This window comes from Chiloscyllium plagiosum, chromosome 34, assembly GCF_004010195.1.
Source record: "Chiloscyllium plagiosum isolate BGI_BamShark_2017 chromosome 34, ASM401019v2, whole genome shotgun sequence".
Classification (NCBI taxonomy): Eukaryota; Metazoa; Chordata; class Chondrichthyes; order Orectolobiformes; family Hemiscylliidae; genus Chiloscyllium; species Chiloscyllium plagiosum.
This window is the reverse complement of record NC_057743.1, coordinates 28,806,172-28,831,413: the sequence shown is the minus strand read 5'-3', so window position 1 is coordinate 28,831,413 and position 25,242 is coordinate 28,806,172. Positions and strand designations below refer to the sequence as shown.

Genomic DNA, 25,242 nt, shown 5'->3' with positions numbered 1-25,242 from the left:
TCCCTATGGCAATGCTTGTAGCCAACCGAGCTCCCTGTGGCAATGCTAGCAGCCAGCCCAGCTCCCAGTGGCAAATCCAGAAGCCTGGTTCTGATGGACAGTAACTCAATCAACTTATTCATTGTAGCCTTCCTAGTTGCTCCTTCGTCATAGGTTGGTTTTCGTCCATGTTTGGTGCTGATACGTTTATAAGCAGTCAGTGATTACAGGAGCAAGAGAAAGACAGAAGTTTGATTGGAGGAGCAGCTCCTCATCAATTGTCTCTCTCTCTCTCTCTCTCTCTCTGTCTGTCTCAGGTATAGAGATAACTTTGCTCTGTTCTAACTGGTTGCTAGGGAAGGAGTGAGGATGTTGCCTCACTCTCTGTAGACATAGTCCCCAGTGTTTTGCACTGTGTTGCCCCTTCTTCTGGGCGCTGGTTCTTAGCAGGGTAGTGATTCTGTATTTACATTTCTGAGTTCAAAAAGGTCAAGTTTGCTAAAGTTCCTACTTTTACAGCTGTCTGATGATACTTGTTTGGAACTCCATGCAAATCACAGAGATGTACAGCACGGAAACAGACCCTTCAGTCCAACTCATCCATGCTGACCAGATATCCTAATCTAGTCTCCATTTTGATTTTCTCCTGCACTGTAAAATATTCCAATTTATTCAATGTCTTTGTTCACATACAAAGGGTGGACTTGGTGTACTATGTGGCTATCAAAACTCAGAGGGAGCAAGTGTGAAAACATCTTCAGGAGTGGAAGAACAAGCAGCCAGGGAAATGTTTGTATTGTTGGGAACAACTGTGGAAATCTTGGTTATTTACTTAGTGTCATTTCAATCAACAAGGCAAATAGAATGCTGTACTAACATTAAATCACTAAATCTAAAATTCTATCAAAGCATAAATGCTCCCAGAACAAGAAACCAATCAACCTGGCTGGGTTTTTGCTGAAAAATTGTGAAACACTTCAAAAATGAATCACACTACCTTGGTCTTCCAGCCCCTTTGCTTCAAAAATGTAATTAATTTTTTTTTATATTTTACAACTGTACTTATACATTTAACATAGCTTACCCAATTCTTATAAAGGCCTATTATTTATTATTGCAGAGCTTCTGATAGACAATGATCTCCTTCATTCTAAATGAATGAGTTCAGCCAGAATTTCTTCTTTTATTTTCAAGAGCATTAAAGCTAGAAACAAAACTTTATATTCATTTTGACAACTTTGCTACAATTGATGATTGCAATAATTTCCTCCAATAGTACTAAACCACAATGAACTGCAGGGACATGGGGCTACATTTCAAATTTATTACAATAAAAGTCGTTTATTTATATGGTAGAGCTACATGGTTTTACAAGCTATGTATTTCTGTCTTTGTACCATTTGTTTCCATATTTCATAATTATTCTGGTTGAGGAATAATATTGCTCTAATGTAAAGAATAGGAAACAGCTGAGAAACATTGCTCATGATAAATGGGCAAGAGAGTGAACAATATAAGCTATGACCTCACTGCTGGGATTTGGCCTCTCTTGTAAATGGTAATGTCCCTGCTTAACATTGTGAAACTGCAGCTATATGAAGATGGCCACCTAACTTCTGAATTTACAGTACAGAAGGTCATTCTGCCCATATGCCTGTGGCAGATATTTGAGACAGTACTCCAATTCACCCTACTTAACTGCTCTTTCCCAATAGTCCTGTAATTTATTTTCTGCTGTAAGAACCTCCATCTCATCAGATAATTAAAAATCCCTTCATATCTCCAACATGTCGTGTTTTGCAGTCCTAAGAAATCCAGAATCCTTCTGAACACCAATATTTAACATTTTCTCTCCATGAAAAAAAAATTCTGTTTCTCTGCTACCTACAAAAGTAAATAGTCTCTCAGCTTTCCCTATATTACATCATCTACCATCTTCTTACCTCTTGATGTGACCTACCTGAATACCTTTGCAGACTTTGTCCTTTTAATAAAAACCCTTCTGTCAAGCAACTGAAGAAGCCTCTTAATGAAGCTGTTATGCCAGAAAGACCCTGAATCATGGCCAGGCAGGAAGGCCCTCCAGCCATGGATTAACCGTAACAAGAAGTGGGAAGGCAGCATGGTCACTCTCTGCCAGCAATCTTGCCTTGAGGGAGGGCATTAAGTTCCACCTATCCATTTCGCAAAGAGTGCACTAAATCATTAGCTAATTTGTCTGATGGCATATATTGTTTTTGCCTGACTGCGGGCAAATTCAATGATAATGCTTTTCAATCAGCATTAAAGTAATCTGAATCCTTCAAAAACCTATTTTCAAGAAAATAAACCATCACTTTCTATGTTCAGGGAGGAAAGAGAGCCACATAAGAATACAACTGACCAGAAACTTCCATTGTGTTTAATGCAAGATATATAATTGTGCTTTATTAATATTCATATTTATTCACAAATAGTTTTCCTCATATAATTTCAGGCAAATTATCCCTTTAGAGGAGACAGTATTTAAATTGGGTGAAATGTGTGCAAACAGCCGATGGAGAAAGGTGTAGACAGAAACAGACAACAAGGCTTTTTAATCTCAATAAACTCAGGGATTTATAGAGAGAACAAATCTCAGCCCAAATGTGACAGTCCACAAACTAACTGGCGCACTCTAAGTCTAGACAGTTTCCTTTGAGCATTTACATGTCCTTTAGTAGATGGCTTGTGAACAGTCCTGTGTAAGCTAAATATTGTGATTGGAATGACTCTACTGTTAAACTTTGTGGTACAGGCATCAGTTAACTGCATTAAGTGACAGACATAACAACTGAATCTTACCAGCCATTCAGAGATTGGTAGGAACAGGGTGAGAGAGGATGTCCTGCCACTGTAGAATAATGTCAATAGCAGAAACAACAACATGCCAAATGAGTGCTACCTTCCCAACTATCCCAGCATTTTACTGCTATCAGAGCAAGACCCTTCCATGTGGAGAGACCAACAAATTAAACAACGTCTAGTAGCAGGTTCTGGGGGCAAGAACCCCCAGCTCAATACCACAACGTTCCTCACTCCTACCAATGGAATGAGAGGATACATTTTTCCACAAGTCAGGCTAATCAAACTCTCACCAGTTAAATACAGCATGCCTCATAAGCTCAGATGTTTATTACATCAGCATTTGCCTGCCAACTATCTATCCTAACAACTTTGGCCCATCAAATCCAGCTTGGTTAAAAAGTACCCCAAAAAGCCCAAGTGCAAAATTGTCTCCCCAGCCAAGAAAGTATGCAAGTGGCAAAACAATCTGGTTGTAAGTCCTGCCTCAGTTCTTTGGAACTTTGACCCAGGAGTTTTACAAGTTGTTGGGCCCTGTAATCTTCACTCCACCATGGTCCATCACATTCTCTACGTCTGTTGAGAGCTAATTAATACCCAACACCCACCTCCTTATAGATCTACACACCCTCAATGTCATCTCCTTAGCCACAAATCAAGTTATCTATAATTGGCAGACCTAAGGATTTGTGTGCATACAAGAAAAACAACATTGGACAATCTATTAAAACTCATTCCTACACATTTTGTAGTAAAAAAATTCTAAGTCATAAGTTTCTACATGACTAAAACTGACTAATCTCTCAAAAGTCAACAAACTTTTATTTTGATCTCATTTACATCTACCCTTTAATAGCCTACTTAAACTGAATTCAGTACCCCTACTGAGATAATTGTAAAGTTTGAAATTCAGCCAATGACTTGCAATGATAGCCCTAAGAGAAATGTCAAAAATCTGTACTGAAGCTACCCCTCCAGATGCTATTTTTTAAACCTATGCCTGTCAATTAAAGCATTCCAAGAGAGCTCTTTTTAAAACTCTCATTGAGTGCTGCAATTTGCTTTAAATTTAAAGATAGGGCCATTTTAATCACCCTTCCAGAGGATCATGTTTTATTCCATCAATCAGTGACTTTCACACTGTCATTAACAGGCCTTTTTGAACTCAGCACTAAATTAATATTATCTAAATGAGTTCAAGTTGCCTTTTTTCCAGTGTCCCTTCCTCTACTGCCACAACTTGGCTCAATTGAAAATTGGGGTTAGGAAGACTAGACTCTTCAGCATCCAGATCCCACCCACCATTTTTAAGGTCAAGGTGTCAGAATGATTATGTGGAAATTCATTCTTGGGACATGTAATTTTGATTCTGACAATAAGTAAAACATATTTAGAAACAAAGAACAGTTTGGTACTTTGTTTTTGTTTATTCTTGCAACATTGCATCATTGGCAAAGCCAGCATTTATTTATTACCTGTTCCCAGTTGGCTCGAGCCTCAAAGTGTAGTTTAGACTCAGTTATATTGGTGCAGTACTGAAACCCCATAACAGGGCAGCTAATCCAAAATCAACCATTTTACACAATTGTCAAAAAATACAATTACCCCCATTTGAAATGAGCCTCTAAAATGTATTCAACGTTTTTTTGCCTCATGGTACCATTATACCAATGTCAAGTTCAAAATTGTTTCCACCATTCCCTTCATCAAATACAATAAAAACATTAATGGTGCATACAGGGTATAATCTTCCACACATCACAAAAATATGCACTTTTAATCCTTTAAGGTAGAGGAGAGTGACATTTGTGGATCTTCAAACCAAAATCTAAATCTTGAATCCTAAACTTGTCTTCACAGGTTCAAAACAGTTTTAAGCTTCTGAAGTAAAATCTACACAGTTTTGCCTGGAGATTCAGGAGTCCCATGAATGCATTACACCCTCAGGACAAGATAACAGCAAACTGCCCATCTGTCATGGTTGTGGGTATGTTTTCCAAGCTGGGAAGTTGATTTGCAGACGTTTCGTCCCCTGTCTAGGTGACATCTTTAGTGCTTTGGAGTCTTCTGTGAAGGCACTGCTATACTGTGTCTTCTGCAATTTATTTGGTTCCATTTCTGCTGCTTCCAGTTGTCGGTTCAGATCGTTCGTTGTAGTTACCACTATATTGGGTCCAGGTCAATGTGCTTGTTGATAGTCTGTGAATGGATGCTATGCTTCTAGGAATTCCCTGGCTGTGCTCTGATTAGCTTGTCCTATGATCATTGTGTTATCCCAATCGAATTTGTGGTCCCTGTCATCTGTGTATATGGCTACTAGGGACAGCTGGTCATGGCGTATAGTGGCTATTTGATGCTTGTGGGTGCAGATTGTTAGATCACACACAAGAGAAGTTGCATTAGGACCTTGTTCAAAAGGACTACAACACACTGCAACACTCCTGACTTATGAAGGGAAGAAGAATAACACCCCGACATTGTATTCACCAAGAACGAATATCCCCGGAACTTTATCCAGACGCCTAACAGACAAACAACATGACAAGACATGCCATGATCTAACTCATGAGCCATGCTATCTTACATAAAAAAAACTGTCAGTACTGACAGCCAGACTTCTCCGACCACTGGGATTCATGACAGCCCATAAACTGACAGCCATGCTCAGACAACAACTTACCAGGACAAAAGTCCCTAAACCTATCATGTGCAAGACTAACATAATTTACAAGAGTCCATGCAAAGACTGCACAAAACACTATATAGGGCAAACAGGCAGACAACTAACAATCCACATTCACAAATACCAACAAGCCACTAAACACAACGACCAGCTGTCCCTAGTAGCCATACACACAGATGACAGGGACCACAAATTCGACAGGGCCAACACAACAATCATAGGACAAGTTAAACAGAGAACAGCCAGAGAATTCCTAGAAGCATGGCACTCATCTACAGATTCTATCAACAAGTACATTGACCCGGACCCAATATGCCTGCTGTTACGACGAACAACCAGAAGCAGCAGAAATGGAACCAAATAAATTCCAGAAGACAAAGTACACCACCGCTTCACAAGAAGTAGAAAAGGTTGAATAGGTTTTTGAGTTGAATGATCAGCAATGGCCATATTGAATGGCAGAGCAGTCTCAAAGGGTTGCATGGCCTAACTTTTCTCCTGTATTCTATGTTTCTCCAGGGAAAACACAGACAAAAGGTAGCCACTGTGTCCACTGTGTCTGTGCCAGCTCCTGAAAACACTATCCCATTAACCTCAGTCCCCTGCACAATTTCCCTTTTCATCTATATATCCAATCTCCTTTTGAAATTGAATCCACTTCCATCGTTTCTTCAGTTAATGCATTCCAGACTGTAAGAAATCACTGTTGAAAAGTTTGGTGCTGGAAAAACACAGCAGGCCAGGCAGCATCCTTATGCTTATGCCCGAAACATCGATTCTCCTGCTCCTCGGAGGCTGCCTGGCCTGCTGTGTTTTTCCAGCACCACACTTTTCAACTCTGGTCTCCAGCATCTGCAGTCCTTACTTTCTCCTGTAAGAAATCACTGCATAAAAGACATCTCCCAAGGAGTTTCTGCAAGTTTTTGTCTCGCCGTCACACCTTCTGAATCCCAGACTGCCTGCTCTGATGCATTTTGAGAGGAACACAAATGCAAAGTAGCCATTAAAAAGGACATAATTTGATTGATGTACCACTCTCAACTTCTAGTTCATTCCCATCCCCCCTCAAAACTCCTTAAGCACAAAATAATAGTTCATCTTTACAAAATAATTTCAATAGTTTTCTACTTGTTAACATGGCTACTGAAGTGATATCTGACAGTTACACTCATATGACTGTGGCCACCAGCTAATTCACTTATTTCGTTGAGGTAAGTTTGACAAACTGTACAAAACCAAAAATAAATATTTGTGGAATAAACTTTCATCTAGTCCCATTTCCCTATCACCACTCTGCTCACTTACCTACCCTTGTTCCAAATTCAGCAATGCCACACATTTTTGAATATTCTAAAAAGCTTTTAAATCCATCCCTCATCTGCTGACCCTACAACTCTGTCCCAATATCTCCTACGGTGGCACTAAAATGTGTCTTCAGACCTCTGACTACATTAAATCCAATATAATAAATGCAAGCCGTTGTTGAAGAAAACTGGGACAAAATAATTCACCAAAGTCCTGAATCAGCTGTACATGGATGTTAATTTGAAAACTTCCACTGGACCTCGTTATCTCATTACTGCCATTCACTATTGGGGTCAGGCAACGTTCCCTTCCTGATGTCATGTAATTACGAATATTTCAATGTTTTGCAACCACATTAAAATAATTTAAGTGTTCTGAACTAAAACTTCAATCTTTGTCTTGAAATTAATTGATCCCCAATGACAGAGCTTGTCATAACTAATCATTTCCCAGTTTCTGCTCTTCTGATTCTATCAATCTTTAAAGCAAAGAAAGTTGAATATAAGGTGCTGGAAAAGCAGAGCAGGTCGGGCAGCATCAGAGGAGCAGGAGAATCAACGTTTCGGGCATAAGCCCTTCATCAGGAATCTAACTAAAGCGATGAAGAAAAGATTTCTATCCACTCTCGCCATCCTGCTGATTACTCAAAGACTACCGTCCCTCAGCTTCCTCATGCAGACTTCAATCAGCTGAGACTGACAGGGTCTAATCTAGATATACTTGTTTATCCTATCAATTTTCTATTTTGTCTATAGCTAAAACAAGAATTTTTTTCAAACTTAAAACATCCTCAACTAGTCTTGAAAACACATTTTCCTTTTACTACTTAAATTGATTTCTCCTGTTTACTTTTTCATACACAAAATTCAAAGTTACAACTAGAATTTGTGCTAAGAAATCCACAGCATTGTGAAATAAGGGAAGTTGAATTCTTTTGGAGTGTTCTTAGTGGGACCTTAAAGAGAACAACGGAAAGATAAGATTTCCAAACTTTAAACTGATGGGCAAAAAGTTAAAATATATGAAGACAAAGTCCCCAAAAAGACCTTTCAAATGAAATTAATTTCAGTTGTTCTCTTAAATTTTTTTAGTGCTAATTCCTACTTAAATCCTGCTCATGTTATCACTAAGTAAAGATATCAATAAAGTATTAATGTACCCTTGTAAAGACTATATTTTTTATTTTTCTGTATTTTGGACTGTTTTAAAAGCCAAGGACTGTGGACAGAATTACCGCAGTTGTTAAAAGCAAATTATCGAAACTCATTGCAAATTACATTTACACTGCTACATTGTTCAACCAGTGTGGGAGCCTCCATGCAAATGGACTTGCACCATGTTATGTGTATACAGTAATATTCAGCCAGCAGTACATAGCCAACTGGTTTAGGAAGTAGTGACCACTCGTTGATGACAAAACCCATCAGCCTACCAACAACTATGTGATTGGCTCCAGGTAGCTAAACAGCTTGTAGGTGTCAATGAGACTGACAGAAGCCTTTGAACATCTGGAAGGGGAGCTTGTGTCTCTCTACAGTAGAAATTGCCTGAAGAAAGCCAATTACTTTCTCCCACCAATTGCTATTAGTGCTACTTTCAGCAAACAAATTGGAAACTTCATAACTTGTGAACCAGCCACCTGTGCCTTCTATGAGGATGTGAAAAGAATCTGAAGAGAGATCAAAGGACAATGTCTTGGCAGCAAAAAGAATCATCTCAACAAATTTGGTGGACTGAGACCATTACGTGTATGTATGTATAAATGCGTGGGGGTTATAAGGGAGTTAGTTTTAACTAGTAAAGTTATATGTCAACAGTTCATAATAACAGGAATCTATTTACTTGTAATAAATAATAATTCTTATTAAGTACAGAAATCTGGTCTATATTTTAATGTCTAAATACACAAGTAAGTTGGGGAATTTCATGCATACTTTGATAAAATATTTTCTGGCGACTCCAGGAGTAGCAAGCCTTGACTTGTAGCACGCTCTCCCAGTAAGGCATGGCATCCCTCAACAAGCATATCAATAATAACATGACTGCACTTTAAAATCTTTTTACAACAGCTGCAGTTTGAAAACAAGCTTCAATAAGACTGTCGTTGTCAATATTTCTTGATTTTCCTTTAAAGCCAGTCAAGATTCTATCATTATGAATTTCAAAAAAGACACATTCTAAACAAAAAGCAATTTTTTTTTTAAATTCATAGAGCCATAAGAGTCATAGAGATGTAAGCATGGAAACGGATGCTTCAGTCCAACTCGTCCATGCCAACCAGATATCCTAAATTAATCCAGTCCCATTTCCCAGCACTTGGCCCATATCCCTCTAAACTCTTCCTATTCATATACTCATCCAGATGCCTTTTAAATGTTACAATTGTACAAGCCTCCACCACTTCCTCTGGCAGCTCATTCTATACACGCACCACCCTCTGCGTGAAAACATTGCCCCTTACGTCTATTTTATATCTTTCCCCTCTCACCCTAAACCTGTGCCCTCTAGTTCTGGACTCCCCCACCCCATGGAAAATACCTTGTCTATATACCTTATCTATGTCCCCAAGAGTTTATAAACCTCTATAAGGTCTCCCCCGCATCCCAACCTTCCATGCTCCAGAGAAAATAGCCCCAGCCTATTCAGCCTCACCCTAGAGCTCAAACCCTCCAACCCTGGCAACATCCTTATAAATCATTTCTGAACTCCCTCAAGTTTCACAACATCCTTCCAAAAGGACGGGTACCAGAACTGCACACAATATTCCAAAAGTGGCCTTACCAATGCCCTGTAAAGCTGCAACATTACCTCCTAACTCCTATATCCAATGCTCTGACCAAGAAAGGAAAGCATGCCTGCGACTCCATTTTCAAGAAGTATGAACCTGCACTTCAAGGTCTCTCTGTTCAGCAACACTCCCCTGGACCTTACTATTAAGTATATAAGTCCTGTCCTGATTTGTCTTTCCAAAATGCAGCACCTCACAGTTATCTAAATTAAACACAATCTGCCACTCTTCTGCCCATTGGCCCATATGATCTTGGTCCCATTGTAACCTGAAGTAACCTTCGCTGTCCATTACGCCTGCAATTTTGTGCTAACTATACCTCCTATGTTCACATCCAAATCATTTACATAAATTACGAAAAGCAGTGAACACAGCAACAATCCTTGTGGCACAGGCCTCGAGTATGAAAAGCAGCCCTCCACCACCACGCTCTATCTTCTACCTTCAAGCCAGTTATGTATCCAAGTGGCTAGTTCTTCCTGTATTCCATGTGATCTAATCTTGCTAATGAATCTACCATGAGGAACCTTATGAATGCCTTACTGAAGTTCACATAGATCACATCCACTGCTCTGCCCTCAAAAATCCTCTTTGTTATTTCTTCAAAAAACAAGAAATCTTGTTAGTGAAACAAGATTTCCCATGCAAAAAGCCATGTTGACTATTCCTCATCAGTCCTTGTCTTTCCAAATACATATAAATCCAGTCCCTCAGGCTCATCGGTCTATAGTTTCCTAGCTTGTCCTTAACACCTTTCTTAATTTGTGGCACCACATTAGCCAACCTTCAGTCTTCCAACACCTCACCTGTGACCACCAATGATACAAATATCTCTGCAAGGGGCCCAGCAATCACTTCCCTAGCTTCCCACAGAATTCCAAGTTACACGTGATCAAGTCCTGGGGATTAATCCAACTTTATGCGTTTTAAGACATTCAGCAGCTCCTCCTCTGTAATATGCATGTTTTTCCAAAATGTCACCATCTATTTCCCTAATTCTGTATCTTCCACATCCTCCTCCACAGTAAACACTGATGCAAACTACATGTTTACTATCACCCCCATCTCCTGCAGTTCCAAACATTAGCTGCCTGCCTGGTCTTTGAGGGGCCCAATTTTCTCCCGAATCACCCTTTTTCCTTAAAACATTTATAAAATTCCTTTGGATTCTCCTTCACGCTATTTGCCAAAGCTATCTCATGTCCCTTTTTTGCCCTCCTGATTTCCCTCTTAAGTATACTCCTACTGCCTTTAAACTCTTCTGAGGATTCACTCAACCTCTGCTGTCTATACCTGACATATGCTTCTTTCTTTTTCTTGACCAAAACCTCAATTTCCCTAGTCATCCAGCATTCCTTACACCTACCAGCCTTGTGTTTCACCCTAACTGGAACATACTGTATCTGTACTCTCGTTATCTCATTTTTGAAGGCTTCCCATTTTCCAGCTGCCCCTTTACCTGTGAACATCCGCCCCCAATCAACTTTTGAAAATTATTGCCTAATACTGTCAAAATTGGCCTTCCTCCAATTTAGAACTTTAACTTTTAGACCCAGTCTCTCCTTTTCCATCACTATTTTAAAACTAATAGAATTATGGTTGCTGGCCCCAAAGTGCTCCCTCACTGACACCACTTCCCTGCCTTATTTCCCAAGAGTAGGTCAAGGTTTTCACCTTCTCTAGTAAGTACATCCACATACTAAATCAGAAAACTTTCTTGTACACACCTCTAACAAATTCCTCTCCATCTAAACCCTTAATACTATGACAGTCCCAGTCTATGTTTGGAAAATTAAAATCCACTACCAATAACCACCCTAATATTCTTATGGATAACTGATATCAACTAAATCTTTATATTTCCATAAAACTGAGCTTTATTTTTCTCATGACCTGCAAATATAAAGAGTCATGAGGATGAACCTGCGTCAAGGAACAATGGTGTAACACCTTCTGGCCCTCCCCTCTGTTTTTCTCCTTGTGTTGAATCATGCTCACATCATTCAAAATTCTGCTTCTTGTGCCATCACATCAAGTACCATTCACCCATCACCCATGTTTTCTGACCTTCTGTGGCGCCTGGTTAAACAATGTCTCAGTTTTAAAAGTTTGCAACCTTGTCTTCCATTTCCTCCAGCTGCACAACTCTTGAGATATTTATGCTCTTCTAATGCTGACCATTAAACATTCCAATTTTTTAGAAGTAAAATTGCTGCGCCATTGGTGGCTGTGCTGAGCCTCCGAATCCCTAAACTTGAATTAGGAGGCTAAACTCATTTTCCATAACTAAACGTCTCAATGTTTCCACCAATACAGATTGTAAAACTTTCTTCTTTGACCAAGCTTTTGATCATCAGCCTTAATATCTCCAGGTACCTCAACTTCAACACACACCATGCACACATCCCAATCTGCCATGTCAAGTTCTCACACCACCCTAGAAGAGTTATTTTAGGACTGAGTGGAAACTAAATCCAGAATCTTTCTCCTCTGCATAGGTGCATTTAACCAGTCAGTTTGGGAAAACCAGAAAGAACCTTCTAAAACAACAGTAGAGAGTTCTACAAAAGCATATTACTGAGGATGCTGGCCATCTAAAATACAAACAGGAAATGGTGGGCATATTCAGCACTTGACAGCATCTGTGGAAAGGAAACAGATAATGTCAGACAACAGGCTATCAACATGAAACATTAACTCTGCTTCCCATTCTACAGACCTGCTTAGTATTTCCAGCATTTTCTGTCTTTACATTAAAACAGATCTTTGTAGATTAAATAATACGGAATAGGAATAATCTATTCAGCCATCAAGCTAGCTCCACCATTCGATAAGATCGTGGCTCATTTTATCATGGCCTTAACTCAATTTTTCGACTCTCAACTCATTCATGAAACAAAAATCTATCTAACACAATCTTTATCATATTCAATAACATAGCCTTTAATGCTCACCGGCAAAGAGAATTTCAAACACCAACAATTCTCAGAGAAAAAAAACTTCCAGATTTCCATTGTATATGGGCAACATAAAGGAAGTCAGAAAATGAAAGAAGCAGCCATACATATACATACCCTGCAGGAAATTGCATTAAGCACATTGGACAGCTCTCCAGCTCCAGTTCTCCTGGTATCTGTGTGTCAGGCCTTCCTTTATTGACAGCAGCTACTGTCATCTTGCTAGTGGTACAGAACCCATCAACAGAGAATGAATGGTCCTGGCATTCCCCTGTAATTACATCATCATCATTGTCCTCGGCACACAATATCTCTTTCATTCCCACAATGTGCTGTTTTATCTTCCCCTTGTGGGGCTTCAGGTTGGACTGTAGCTCAAGCACTGACTGCTTTGGTTCCCTTTTGTTTTGCTGAAGAGACGCAATGGGACAGTGAATAACATCAACTGGCATATTTTCTCTGCCATGTTGCTCATCCACTAGGTAAGATTTCTCGTGCTTGCTTGCAGCAGATTCTGGAGAGAACAGTGATGGATCTATTCCAAAAATATCCCCAGGTGTTAAATTTTCTTTTGGCTTATCTATAGAAGATAAATTGCTTTCACTTTTCATTGATATAGAAAGTTGAGATCTGCCCATTTGGGGTTCAGAGCTATGAATCATATCCGTTTTCCTAAACGAATCATCCCTCTGATTGAGGAACAAGTGAGATTTGCGTTTTATTTTCAGATTCACTGCTCTGCACACAGGTGGAAAAGGTATCCATGTAAAAGTCTCTTTTCCTGCAGAGATAACCGGTTCTGTGGTTTTGAGTATCTGTTAAGGATAAAATTAAAAGACAGTCAAGTTTAACCAATATCGGCATCCTGCATATACAAACAGCATTATTTATTCCCATAAGATAAATTACCATTACAATAGGAAAGTATTCAGCTAAACTTAAATCTGTCCTTTATTTTAGGTATTCATATGATATGGGCATACCTGGCTAGACCAGCAACTATCACCCAACCCCTAAATGTCCACAGGACAGTTAAAAGTCAACCACATTGCTGAGGGTCTGCAGTCACTTTTGGGCCAGACCAGGCAAGGACGGCAGTTTCCTTCTGTAAGGAAGTTAGTGAAGCAAATGGGTGTTTCCAACATCAACAATGCTTTGATGGTCACCATTAGACTCTTAATTCCACATTTTTAATTGAATTCAAATTCCACCATCTTACCATGTAGATTTGAACTTAGGTACCTGGATTAATAGTTGAATGACAATACCAGCAGGCCATCACCTGCTATGGGAGAACATTTCCCATCTGCAGTAAGAGATACAACATTCTCCAAATGCTCCTATTTAGTCTCTTCTTTCCCAAATACAATAATTCATGACTGCATTTTAATTGATGAGATTCTGGGCAACAGTAACTTTCTTTCTGCGATAATGTCACTCAAAGGCACTTGGATGAGATAGTGGAAGCTTGAAATTACTTTGGTACATATGTTCCAGTCATCAGCACTTTGGGACAGGAAATTAAAAAAACTTGTTGTTAATATACTAAGTCCTAAATGTTCATACTTTGCTCATGCCTGCAAAATGTTATATGTCAAGTGCACTCAGTGGTTACCCTGTCCCACCATGTCAAAAAACCCTGGTCTGGATTTTCCAATCAATTATTTTAATATCTAATTAATCCTGACTGCATTACAGCAACTTTGCACTCTGTAACATGGAATGTGTTTTATAATACTGTCATATACACACCACAACATATGCATGAGCACGCTAGTAGATATTCAATAATAGGTCATTGAAATAGAGATAGGAGTGCTTTACGTATACAAAACAATTCACACATAAGATCTGCCTGTTTTGCGCTCCAGCTATATAACACGCTGGGTATAGAATATAAAGTATTAACCAAGATGTAACAGCACATCTAAAAATTGAGTAAGATTACCCTTGAAGCAATGTAGAGAGTTTTGGACTCTATAGTACCAGAGCGTTGAAGCAATAGGCAAGAGAAGATAACAGATTCACTGGAAGGCTTTGCAATGCCGATTGTTATAACTGTGCCTCCCCTTTAACATCCCAGCTAGTGCCCAGACCAGATTCAGGAATATTAACTGTTTTGTCAGTGTTATTTGATGAGGCTTTGAGTGTCCGGAAACAAACAGAGAAAGCTGAAGAAACTCAGCAGATCTGGCAGCATCTGTGGAGTCAGAAACTCCACAAATTCTCTCTCCACAGACCTTACCAGACCTGCTGAGTTTCTCCAGCTTTCTCTGTTTGTTTCACATTTCCAGCATTTGCAGTATTTAGCCCTCAAGTAAAGGTTTGTGTCCAGGGAAACACTCAGGTCATGGGTAACCCATCTTCCAAGAAAGGAAACATTAAGTTTATATGGAAAGCTAATACAGCTGCCTGCTTTAAATTGGTTGGAGGAACCAAACTAGAAGTAGCAATCCACGAGTAAGGATTTTGCATCAACAGCGCTATTTCCCTTCCCTGGAATCTCAAACAAAGAAGAAGACTCAACAGAATCCACATTGGATCAAGGACTTGTTGATCTGAACAGCCCATTTCCAATGCAGAATTACACAGAAAATATATGTAAGCCAACAACAGCTGAATTGCTATTAAGTCATAGAGATGCACAGCATGGAAAGACCCTTCAATCCAACTTGTCCATGCTGACCAGATATCCCAAACTAATCTAGTCCCATTTGCAGCACTTGGCCCATATTCCTCTAAATCCTTTCTATTCACATACCCACCCAGATGCCTATGAAATGTGGCAATTCTACCAGCCTCCACCACTTCCTCTGACAGCTCATACGTGCACAACCCTCTGCATGAAAACATTGCCCCTTAAGTCCCTTTTATATTTTTCCTGTCTCACCCTAAACATAATTCTAGTTCTGGACTCCCCCACCCCAGGGAAAAGATTTTGTCTATTTATCCTATCCATGTCCGTCATGATTTTATAAACCTCCATAAGGTCACCCCTCAGCCCCTGACACTCCAGGGAAAACAGCCCCAGCCTGTTCAGCCTCTCCCCATAGCTCAAATCCTCAAACCCTGGCAACATCCTTGTAAACCTTTTCTGAACCCTTCCAAGTTTCACAACATCGTTCAGATAGGAAGGAGACCAGAACTGAATGCAATATTCCAACAGTGGCCGAACCAACATCCTGTACAACCGCAACATGACCTCCCAACTCCTATACTCAATAGTCTGACCAATAAAAGAAAGCATACCAAATATCTTCTTCATTATCCTATCTACCTGCAACTCTACTTTCAAGGAGCTATGAATCTGCACTCCAAGGGCTCTTTGTTCATCAACACTCCCTAGGACCTTACCATAAAGTGTATAAGTCCTGCTAAGATTTGTTTTCCCAAAATGTAGCATCTCGCATTTACCTGAATTAAACTCCATCTGCCACTCCTCAGCCCACTGGCCCATCTGATCCCATTGAGGTAACATTCTTTGCTGTCCACTACACCTCCAATTTTGGTGTCATTTGCAAACTTACTAACTATACCTCTTATGTTCACATCCAAATCATTTACATAAATGATGAAAAGTAGTGGACCCAGCACCCATCCTTGTGGCACTCCACTGGTCACAGGCCTTCAGTCTGAAAAACAACCCTCCACCACCACCTTCTGTCTTCTACCTTCGAGCCAGTTATTCTTATACATGTTGGCACTAGAAACAGTTGAGTCTGTTAAACTGACTGCATTCTCTCACATCACCCACCCACCCCAAAACTCAACTCGAACCGACTTAATCAATTATCCAAATCAGCATTTTAAAGGTGAAATTCCAAAATCATCGGCTTGTAAAAAAAAACCAAGGAGAACTAATAAACATTATGAATCAGCTCATCAGGATAATACTGAATAGTCATCTTTAAACCTATCCTGGTCCTGGAACTGAGACCCAACTGGAAGCTACTGATAGAAAATTCAGCAAAGACTCCAACTCTGGGGAGACAGTTATTACCTGACACTGAAGGTGTGCAAATGTTACTTACCACATATCTGCAATCCTGCATGTAGGCACAGGCTGCTTCATGATCTGATGTTTTACAAATGAAACTGAAACTGTGCATTAACCAAATAATATCCCAACCTTTGACCTCATGATAGGAAAATCATTGATGAAGTAGCTGAAGCTGGTTGACTTAAGAACTCTATCCTGAGGCACTCCAGTGGTGATAACATGAGACTGAGATGATTGGGTACCAAACACCATAATTACCTTACTGTGCAATATGTATGACTCCAAACAGCAGAAAGATTTACTCTGGTTCCCACTACAACTTTGGTAGGGGTCCCTGATGTCACAGTTGATCAAACACTGTCTGGAATCACTCTAGACTCACCTTTGAATTCAGCTTGTATGTCCATCGCTGGACCAAGCTCAAGGCAAAAGACATCTATTTAATTCACCAGTAATCTTTAGGGAAAGAAAATCTGCCATCCTCATTCAGTCTAATTTGTTATCTGAGACCAGTCAATGTGGGTGACTTTTATTTTTGGAAATTTTTAACTTTTCTTTCTTTACAAAACCATAAAAGGAACATAAATTGCAACACCAGCAAACATTATTCTATATACATATAACAATGAATAAAAAAAAGAAAAAACCCACAACAGCAACAATATACCCGAAGCACAACTGTACCCATGTGCAAAACAGACAAATCAATAAAGACAGTTATTGAACAAAAGAACAAGCAAAACAGCTCAGTACAACAAAACATTAGCTCTCAACCTCCAAGATCACTCGATATTGCACATAAAATATTTGGAATTCTTCCTTCAAGATCATCACGTACACTAAATCAGAACGCTATGGCTTCACGAAAGCCCTAGTTAAAATGGCAGATAAATCTGCATCCAAGTAGTCCAGAAAGGGTTGCCATATCCTATAAAACCTCTCTGTTTTCTGGAGTACATATTTGTGAAAAAGTCCAGAGAGATATGTTCCATAAAAAGCCTATACCAACCCAGCAGACCTGGGGGAGGGTGGGTGGGGACACCTGTGGCAGGTCTACAAACAATGAGTGAGAGTACCGATGTTAATCTTATACTTACGACAAACTTTGAGAGACAGTCTGGAGCCTGATGAACCCTATGTAAAATCTTCATCTGTATGGCATGAGTCCTATTACAAAGCGAGATCTTCCTCGCATTCTCGCAAATGTCCCCCCATGCCTCCATAGAAATTTCAACCCCAATTCCCTCTCCCAAACCACGCAAAGCCGCTCAACGTCTTCTGAATGATCACCCCCCAGCATATGATAAAGCGTACTAATAGAGAGAGTACTTTTAGCATCTCCAAAGTAGATCTACAGGGTTTGGTCAAAAACATGGTCCCTTCTTGAATAAAATCCCTGACCTGAGAAAAGCAGAAATGGTCTTGACCATATTTATAAGTTATTTAGTTAAAGGACATCATTATTTCACCTTCAAATAAATCACCCAAACTGGAGATTCCCCTGGCTGCCCAGAGCTTAAATCCATGGTCCATTACCCCCAGTTGAAAATCCAGCATATCCACTATAGGGGTAAGAAATGTCATTGTGGACATATTACCCTCCCTCTGCCGCATTATCCTCCATGCCTTAACAGTATTAATAACAATTGGATTACGGCAATATTACATGACCATCTTCATTTTATCTAAGAACAAAAGGCTGATGAGGGGACGTTTTTTCTGGGAGGCCTCAATACCTAGCCACATTGATGCCGAGTCTTTATAGGCCCAATCACTAACAAACGATAGAAGAGAACTTAATTTGTATCTTCGAATATCTGGGAAATCCACTGCCCCCAAACCATGTGACAACTACAGTTTAGACAACTTGATAAGAGGCCGCCTATGGCGCCAAATAAAAAAGCTAAACCATCCATTAAGTCTCTGGAATATTTGTCTTGGGAAAATCAGAGGAAACATTTGTACAGGATAGAGCAAAAAGGGGGGAAAACATTCATTTTGATAAGAAATACCCGGCCTAGCCAGGATATAGGAAGCGCTTCTCATCGCTTAATCCTGTCAAGCAAGCATAATTGGCCTTAAACAACCGATAAATGACAGGAGTAATACAGAAGCTTAAATAAGAAAAACCCTCCTGTGATCATTTGAAGGGGAACTGTAATTCACCCTCAACCTCAGATGTTTTCCTAAGACCTCCCATAGGCATAGTCTCTGATTTTGAGAGATTAATGGATGTAGGTTTGCTCGCTGAGCTGGAAGGTTCATTTCCAGACGTTTTGTCACCCTATAAGGTAACATCTTCAGCGGGCCTCTGGGCAAAGCACTGTTGATCATTTCTGCTTTCTATTTATATTTATATGAAAACAACACATGTGGACTAAATATTGAACTACAGAAGCAATCACCCCAACATCCATAAACGAAGCTGCATCAGAACATTACTCCAGTGAGCTACCACACACTGCAGCACAGAGGACCTACGTAGAGCAGAGGAAAATCACCTATACAGTGTAATCAAAAAGAACAGATACCCAATGAACACAGTCCGCAGATTTCTCAGCAACAAATCCAAACAAGCAGACAAAACACGTCCAGAAACCCTCGCCACCCTCCCCTACATCAACGAAATCTCAGAAATGACTGCCAGACTACTCAGACCGCTTGGTATCATGGTAGCCCACAAACCCAACACACTAAAACAGCAGATAATGAACTTGAAAGACCCTACACAGACAAAAGGCAAAACTCATGGTATTTACAAAATACTGTGCAAGGACTGTAACAAACACGACATTGGACAAGCAGGCAGAAAACTAGCCACCAGGAAAAATGAACATCAACTAGCCACAAAATGACATGACCCTCTCTCACTAGTATCCTTAAATACAGAGGAAGAAGGACACCACTTCGACTGGGACAACACATCCATTCTAGGATAAGCCAAACAGAGACACACACGAGAATTCCTGGAAACATGGCATTCCAACCGGAACTCTATCAACAATCACATCGAGTTAGACATCACCACCAGAAATGATGTCACTACCGGAAATGACATCACCAACCCAAAGAACCTCAAACATATAAATAGAAAGCAGGAATTATCAACAGCACTTCACCCAGAGGCCCACTAAAGATATTACCTCGTAGGGTGACAAAACATCTGGAAATGAACCTTCCAGCTCAACGAGCAAACCTACCACAAGAACCTCAACCTGAGCTACAAATCTTCTCAAAACTCATTGAGAGATTGATCTTGTAGCCCGAAAAGGAGCCAAATGATAAGATAGAATACCAATCCAAATAATAGAGGATACCGAAACCTGTGGATTCAACAGAAAAACCAGATCATCTGCATATAATGAGATCTTATGTGACTTAGATCCTACTTTTGGGACGACTATATTAGGATCCCTACGGATCGCCTCTGCCAGCGGCTCAATCACCAAAGTGAAAAGTAATGACAAAAGGGGACAGCCTTCCCGACTGCCCCTACAAATATCAAAATTATTAGACCTCACACCATTGGTGAGAACCGCTGCTTCAGTATAGAGGACCCTCACCCACTTAATAAAAACCTCCCCCAATCCAAATCACTAAAGGGTGTAAAAAAAGATATCGCTAGTCAACCCGATCAAATGCTTCTTCTCCGCCTAAGGAGACCACTAATCCTTGAACCTAATGCTGCTGATAAGCTTGAATCATATTCAGCAATCTCCAGACATTATTCGAGGATGTACGGCCATTTTATAAAATCAGTCTGATCGTCCCTAACAATGGAAGGCAGCACAATTTCCAATCTTAATGCAAAAGCCTTGGACAAAATTTTAAAATCAGAGTTCAGAAGTGAGATTGGCCTATAAGAGACACATTCCTCTGGAGTCTTCCCTTTCTGAAGGATAAGAGAAACCTTAGCCTCTCTCAAGGATGGTGGGTGACGATCATGGCTGAACAAGTCATTACACATCCAGCATTGGTCCCAAAATATGCTTGCAAATTCCTTATAAAACTCACTGGGGAACTCATTAGGACCAGGCACGTTCCCACTCTGCATCTGTCTCACAGCCTCCTATACCGTTAAAGGGCTGTTAAGAAAAGATGCTTGCTCAGGAGTGACACTTGGAAGATCCAAGTTCTTAAAGAAAGACCCATCTTAACCCATCCATCCTCACAATGCTTAGACTGATATAGCTCAAAATAGAATTTCCAAAATGCTGCATTGATCTTTTTAGAGTCACAAGTGACCATCCTGATCAAGATAATGGACTGGGTGGCACTGTTTCTCCTAGCAAGATACATTGAGTACCTGCCCAGCTTGTTCACCATGTTCAAACAATCACTGTTTTGGAAAGGAGATTCCCTTCCTTGCCATGTGTGTAAGCACAGAGTTCAGGGTGAACCGAAGAGCCGTAACCCACTGCAATTTAACCAATGACGGTTTATCAAAATACGCCCTCTTAGTGGCCTCAAGCAGGCGTTGTTTCTTCCCCTTCCGTCATTTCTGACTACTGCAGTAAGAAATTATTATTCCCCCTGGCATAAGCTTTAGCCGTCTCCCAAAGAATGAAAGGGTTACTGGCCATGTCTGAACTGATGGATAAAAATACCTTGAATTTGCGAAGAAAATATTCAATGAACTTATTATCCCTAAGAATAAAGGGATCCAATCGTAATGTCAAAAGCCTACTACACTACCCTTAACCTCAGTCTCTAAGTAGACTGCAGCAGGATCCGAAATAGCGATATTTCCAATTGCACAGGATGGTACCAAATCCAAGGATAATGCAGGGGCTAGGAAGAGATCAATCCTGGTGTGACATTTATGTGGATTAGAAATGTGTGTGACTCTTAACTGTCCCTGAAATGGCCTAGCAAGCCACTCAGATGTGGTCAAACAAGAAGCTCACCACTGCCTTCTCAAGGTCATTTAAGACTGGGCAATAAATACTGACCTTACCAGCAGCATCCACCTTCTAAACGATGAAAACAAATACCTTCTCTGGGCTTGGAGGCAGGTCTGGCACTGGCACAGTTTTCCAATTTGTCACTTCTCTGTCCAGAAAGATAGATTTTATCAATACAGCCCAAATGTGGTCATTCTCATTCAAATCATCGTTGTTTAGCCAGTTGGAAACAGCAAATGGCAACCTGAAAATACATGGACTTTAGTGTCAATTGCAATAGTCATTTATGTGTTTATTTTTCCTAAATCTCTAATTTTGTGCCCCACTACTGAACTTGTTATCTTGTTCATAAAGATGCTGTTTGCCATAACATTACATATGTCTGAGTACCTACCACTGTCTCTTTTTAATTTCAGGTTGAGTGCTGCTAGTCTAAAGGAACAGTTCAGTTGTGGAGGATGAACCACGAATAAGTCTCAATAAAAGATTCACATCTTAAATAACAAGGTATAGCTTATTACATCTCAGCAACCATACTATACACAGATTAAGAAACTAACTGTTTATAGCAAAAGTTAAAGAAGACATGTAGACTCCATGCCAGACTTCCAAATGGTTCTTCACTACAAGACCAGACTGGGAGGGGTTTGGGATAGTTCAAACATTAACTGTTTCCGAACCATTAGTTTTTACAGCATTTACCTGCTGATGGGAGGGAGTATTGTTGTGTGCAATACAAAGCTGCTGCATTTATACCTGCATGAATCACTGCACTTCAAAATTATATAAAATGTTTGACAACGGATGAAAAGGCTACTACTGTATATAATGAGTTGTACTTAATATAGAACGAATATATTATCGCATATAAATGTCTTATTAAAATTAACAGTAGTGTATCTAACTATTTTCAATCGAGGCCAATCCCATAATAGGTAAAAGCACAAGTTAAAGTATAAAACAGACTTTCCCTTTTATTTCATGGATATGGTGATGGATTTGATCATGAAGAAGGTTACCTCAGATCACCAGGATCTTGATCAGATGGGCCAATGGGCTGAGAAGTGCCAGATGGAATTTAATTCAGATAAATGCGAGGTGCTGCATTTTGGGAAAGCAAATCTTAGCAGGACTTATACACTTAATGGTAAGGTCCTAGGGAGTGTTGCTGAACAAAGAGCCCTTGGAGTGCAGGTTCATAGCTCCTTGAAAGTGGAGTCGCAGGTAGATAGGATAGTGAAGAAGGCATTTGGTATGGTTTCTTTTATTGGTCAGAGTATTGAGTACAGGAGTTGGGAGGTCATGTTGTAGCTGTACAGGACATCGGTTAGGCCACTGTTGGAATATTGCATGCAATTCTGGTCTCCTTCCTATCAGAAAGATGTTATGAAACTTGAAAGGGTTCAGAAAAGATTTACAAGGATGTTGCCAGGGTTGGAGGACTGAGCTATAGAGAGAGGCTGAACAGGCTGGGGCTGTATTCCCTGGAGTGTCAGAGGCTGAGGGGTGACCTTTTAGAGGTTTACAAAATCATGAGGGGCATGGATAGGATAAATAGACAAAGTTTTTTCCCTGGGGTCGGGGAGTCCAGAACTAGAGGGTATAGGTTTAGGGTGAGAGTGGAAAGATATAATAGGGACCTAAGTGGCACAGAGAGTGGTACGTGTATGGAATGAGCTGCCAGAGGATGTGGTGGAGGCTGGTACAATTGCAACATTTAAGAGGCATCTGGATGGGTATATGAATAGGAAGGGTTTGGAGGGATATGGGCCGGGTGCTGGCAGGTGGGACTAGATTGAGTTGGGATATCTGGTCGGCATGGACGGGTTGGACCGAAGGGTCTGTTTCCGTGCTGTACATCTCTAAGACTCTATAACTACCAAGTTTATGTTAAACGAGATTTTTTTTAAAACCCAGATAGTGAAATAGCGTATATTCACGGCCGTCATTGTGTGAGGTACAGCTCAGGAACGGGTTAGTGGTCAGAATTGTGCTGATACTCTTTACACGGAGAATTAGACTTTAGTTTCCTTTCGCTAGGGTGGACTTGCAACTAGTCAGCTTATTCTTTATTAACTGTGATCGTTTTAATCGTTTGATGAGAAAGTCAGTGGGCCGTAAACGGCGGTAACTTACTCCTTCCTCTGAGCTCCTGGCTGGTCTCTGGTAGAATCACTACCAGTTTCTTTAATTAAATGGCAGACAGCCGGGAGCCGTGGGTTAGGGTTTAACTCCCTCCGAGATTGGTCAGGAACTCTCTTCCGCTTTAACTTCAGCTTCTTCTCTTCGGCCATGAGCGACCGGAGATTAACTGACTGCGTTAACCATTCAACATTTCCCCTTTCTTCGCCAAATTCGCTTTCATTGACTCCTCGCTACCGTCTGATTTAAAATTTTCGCCTCTCTGTTTGGTCCTTCCGTTATATTTCAACTGGCGCCAGCTGCTCAAACGGTACAAGCTTGCCGCCAAAATAAACTGCCGCCTTGTTAAAGCGGGAATATTTTATTTTAATTTAATAGCATCAAACTCCCCAAAAAAAATCCGCCTGTTAAGTTGAAGCAAACGCTAAAAGTAATTTAAACCATCGTTCACGTTTTGGAAAATCATATTGGAAAAGTATGATTTTGAGTTGTTCAACCTAAAAGTTTTACTTCCAATGTAATTGTTGCGTTTTTCTCTGCTAACTCGGTGTACAATTGCTGTGCTGTGATGGCTCGGAGCCCATTTAATGTCTGCAACAAGAAACTAGCTTCTCATTACTATCTGCCAATTCTGTGAATGTTTTATCAAGAAGCAACGTTTCATTTATATTGTTTATCGTTTAATTAAAACAAGTTGTTTTGTCACCATATTCCGCATATTTGTACCCAGGGATGTCAACATAAATTAAAATATACAATCTAAAAGAACCTTGCTTTTTTTAATGCTGGAACTGTTCTGAGGAAGGGTCACTGGACTTTTTTTCTCAGATGCTGCCAGACCTATTGAGCTTTTCCAGCAATTTCTGTTTTTGCTGCTTTTATATGGTTTTCTTGCTCTTGGGCCTGTTTAGAAACTGTACAAATTGCAACAAAAATCAGAACCTTTGGAAAGAAGATGAAAATAGTTCAGATAAAAATATGTTTAACAAGCTTATATAATCTCTAGTTTCTCCCCTTCACGTTTAACTGATCGTACCCATGTTTGTCATTTGCCAATGCAGTTCCCTAAGAACTATGCAAACATGAAGGAGAGACAATAATAGAAATTGCTGGAAAAGCTCAGCAGGTCTGGTAGCATCTATGGAGACAAATCAGAGTTAACGTTTCAGCTTGAGTGACTCTTCCTCAAAACTCAAGGAACAACTCAAATGACAAGGGAGAGATTTGAGGATGCAATCAGAGCTCTTTTGTCTCAACGTGATGTAAAATAATCATTATTTTCATGTATTCACAGGATGTAGGTATCACTGGCTAAATCCAGGGCTTCGTGCTCAACCCTAATTGCCCCAGAAAAGCTGGAGATGAGCTGATTTTTTGAACTACTGCAGACCATTTTGTGTCAGGACACTCAAGGTGTTGTCAAGAAAAGAACTGAGGAATACTGACCCAGCAACAGTAAAAGAATGACAATATAGTTCCAAGTCAAGATGGTTTGTGACTCAGAGGGGAACATGCAAATGATGGTGTTCCTGTACATTTGCAGTTCTTGTCCTTCAGGTGGTAGAAATCATTCGTTTGGAAGATTTTATAGAAGTCTTAGTGAGTTGCTGTAGTGCATTTATAGATAGTACACAGTGTGCCACAATGCATTTATGTTGAAG

The 25,242-nt window shown here is 40.1% G+C and overlaps 1 protein-coding gene across 2 annotated transcripts in view; it reads right to left on the bottom strand.

Moving 5' to 3' along the window:
* The window catches only part of si:ch73-70k4.1, a 30,782-nt gene extending 6,938 nt beyond the window's left edge, over window positions 1-23,844 (bottom strand). The window contains exons 1-3 of one of the 2 annotated variants that reach the window (XM_043676023.1): window positions 23,576-23,844; window positions 21,530-21,683; window positions 12,653-13,350 (exon numbers count right to left, since the gene is read on the bottom strand). In XM_043676023.1, the coding sequence (XP_043531958.1) occupies window positions 12,653-13,350; window positions 21,530-21,683; window positions 23,576-23,733 (1,010 nt within the window). In that variant the 5' untranslated portion in view covers window positions 23,734-23,844. The remainder of the gene's footprint in view (window positions 1-12,652; window positions 13,351-21,529; window positions 21,684-23,575) is intronic. The other variant, XM_043676024.1, reaches the window with a different exon arrangement.
* Between the last annotated feature and the right edge of the window lie 1,398 nt (window positions 23,845-25,242).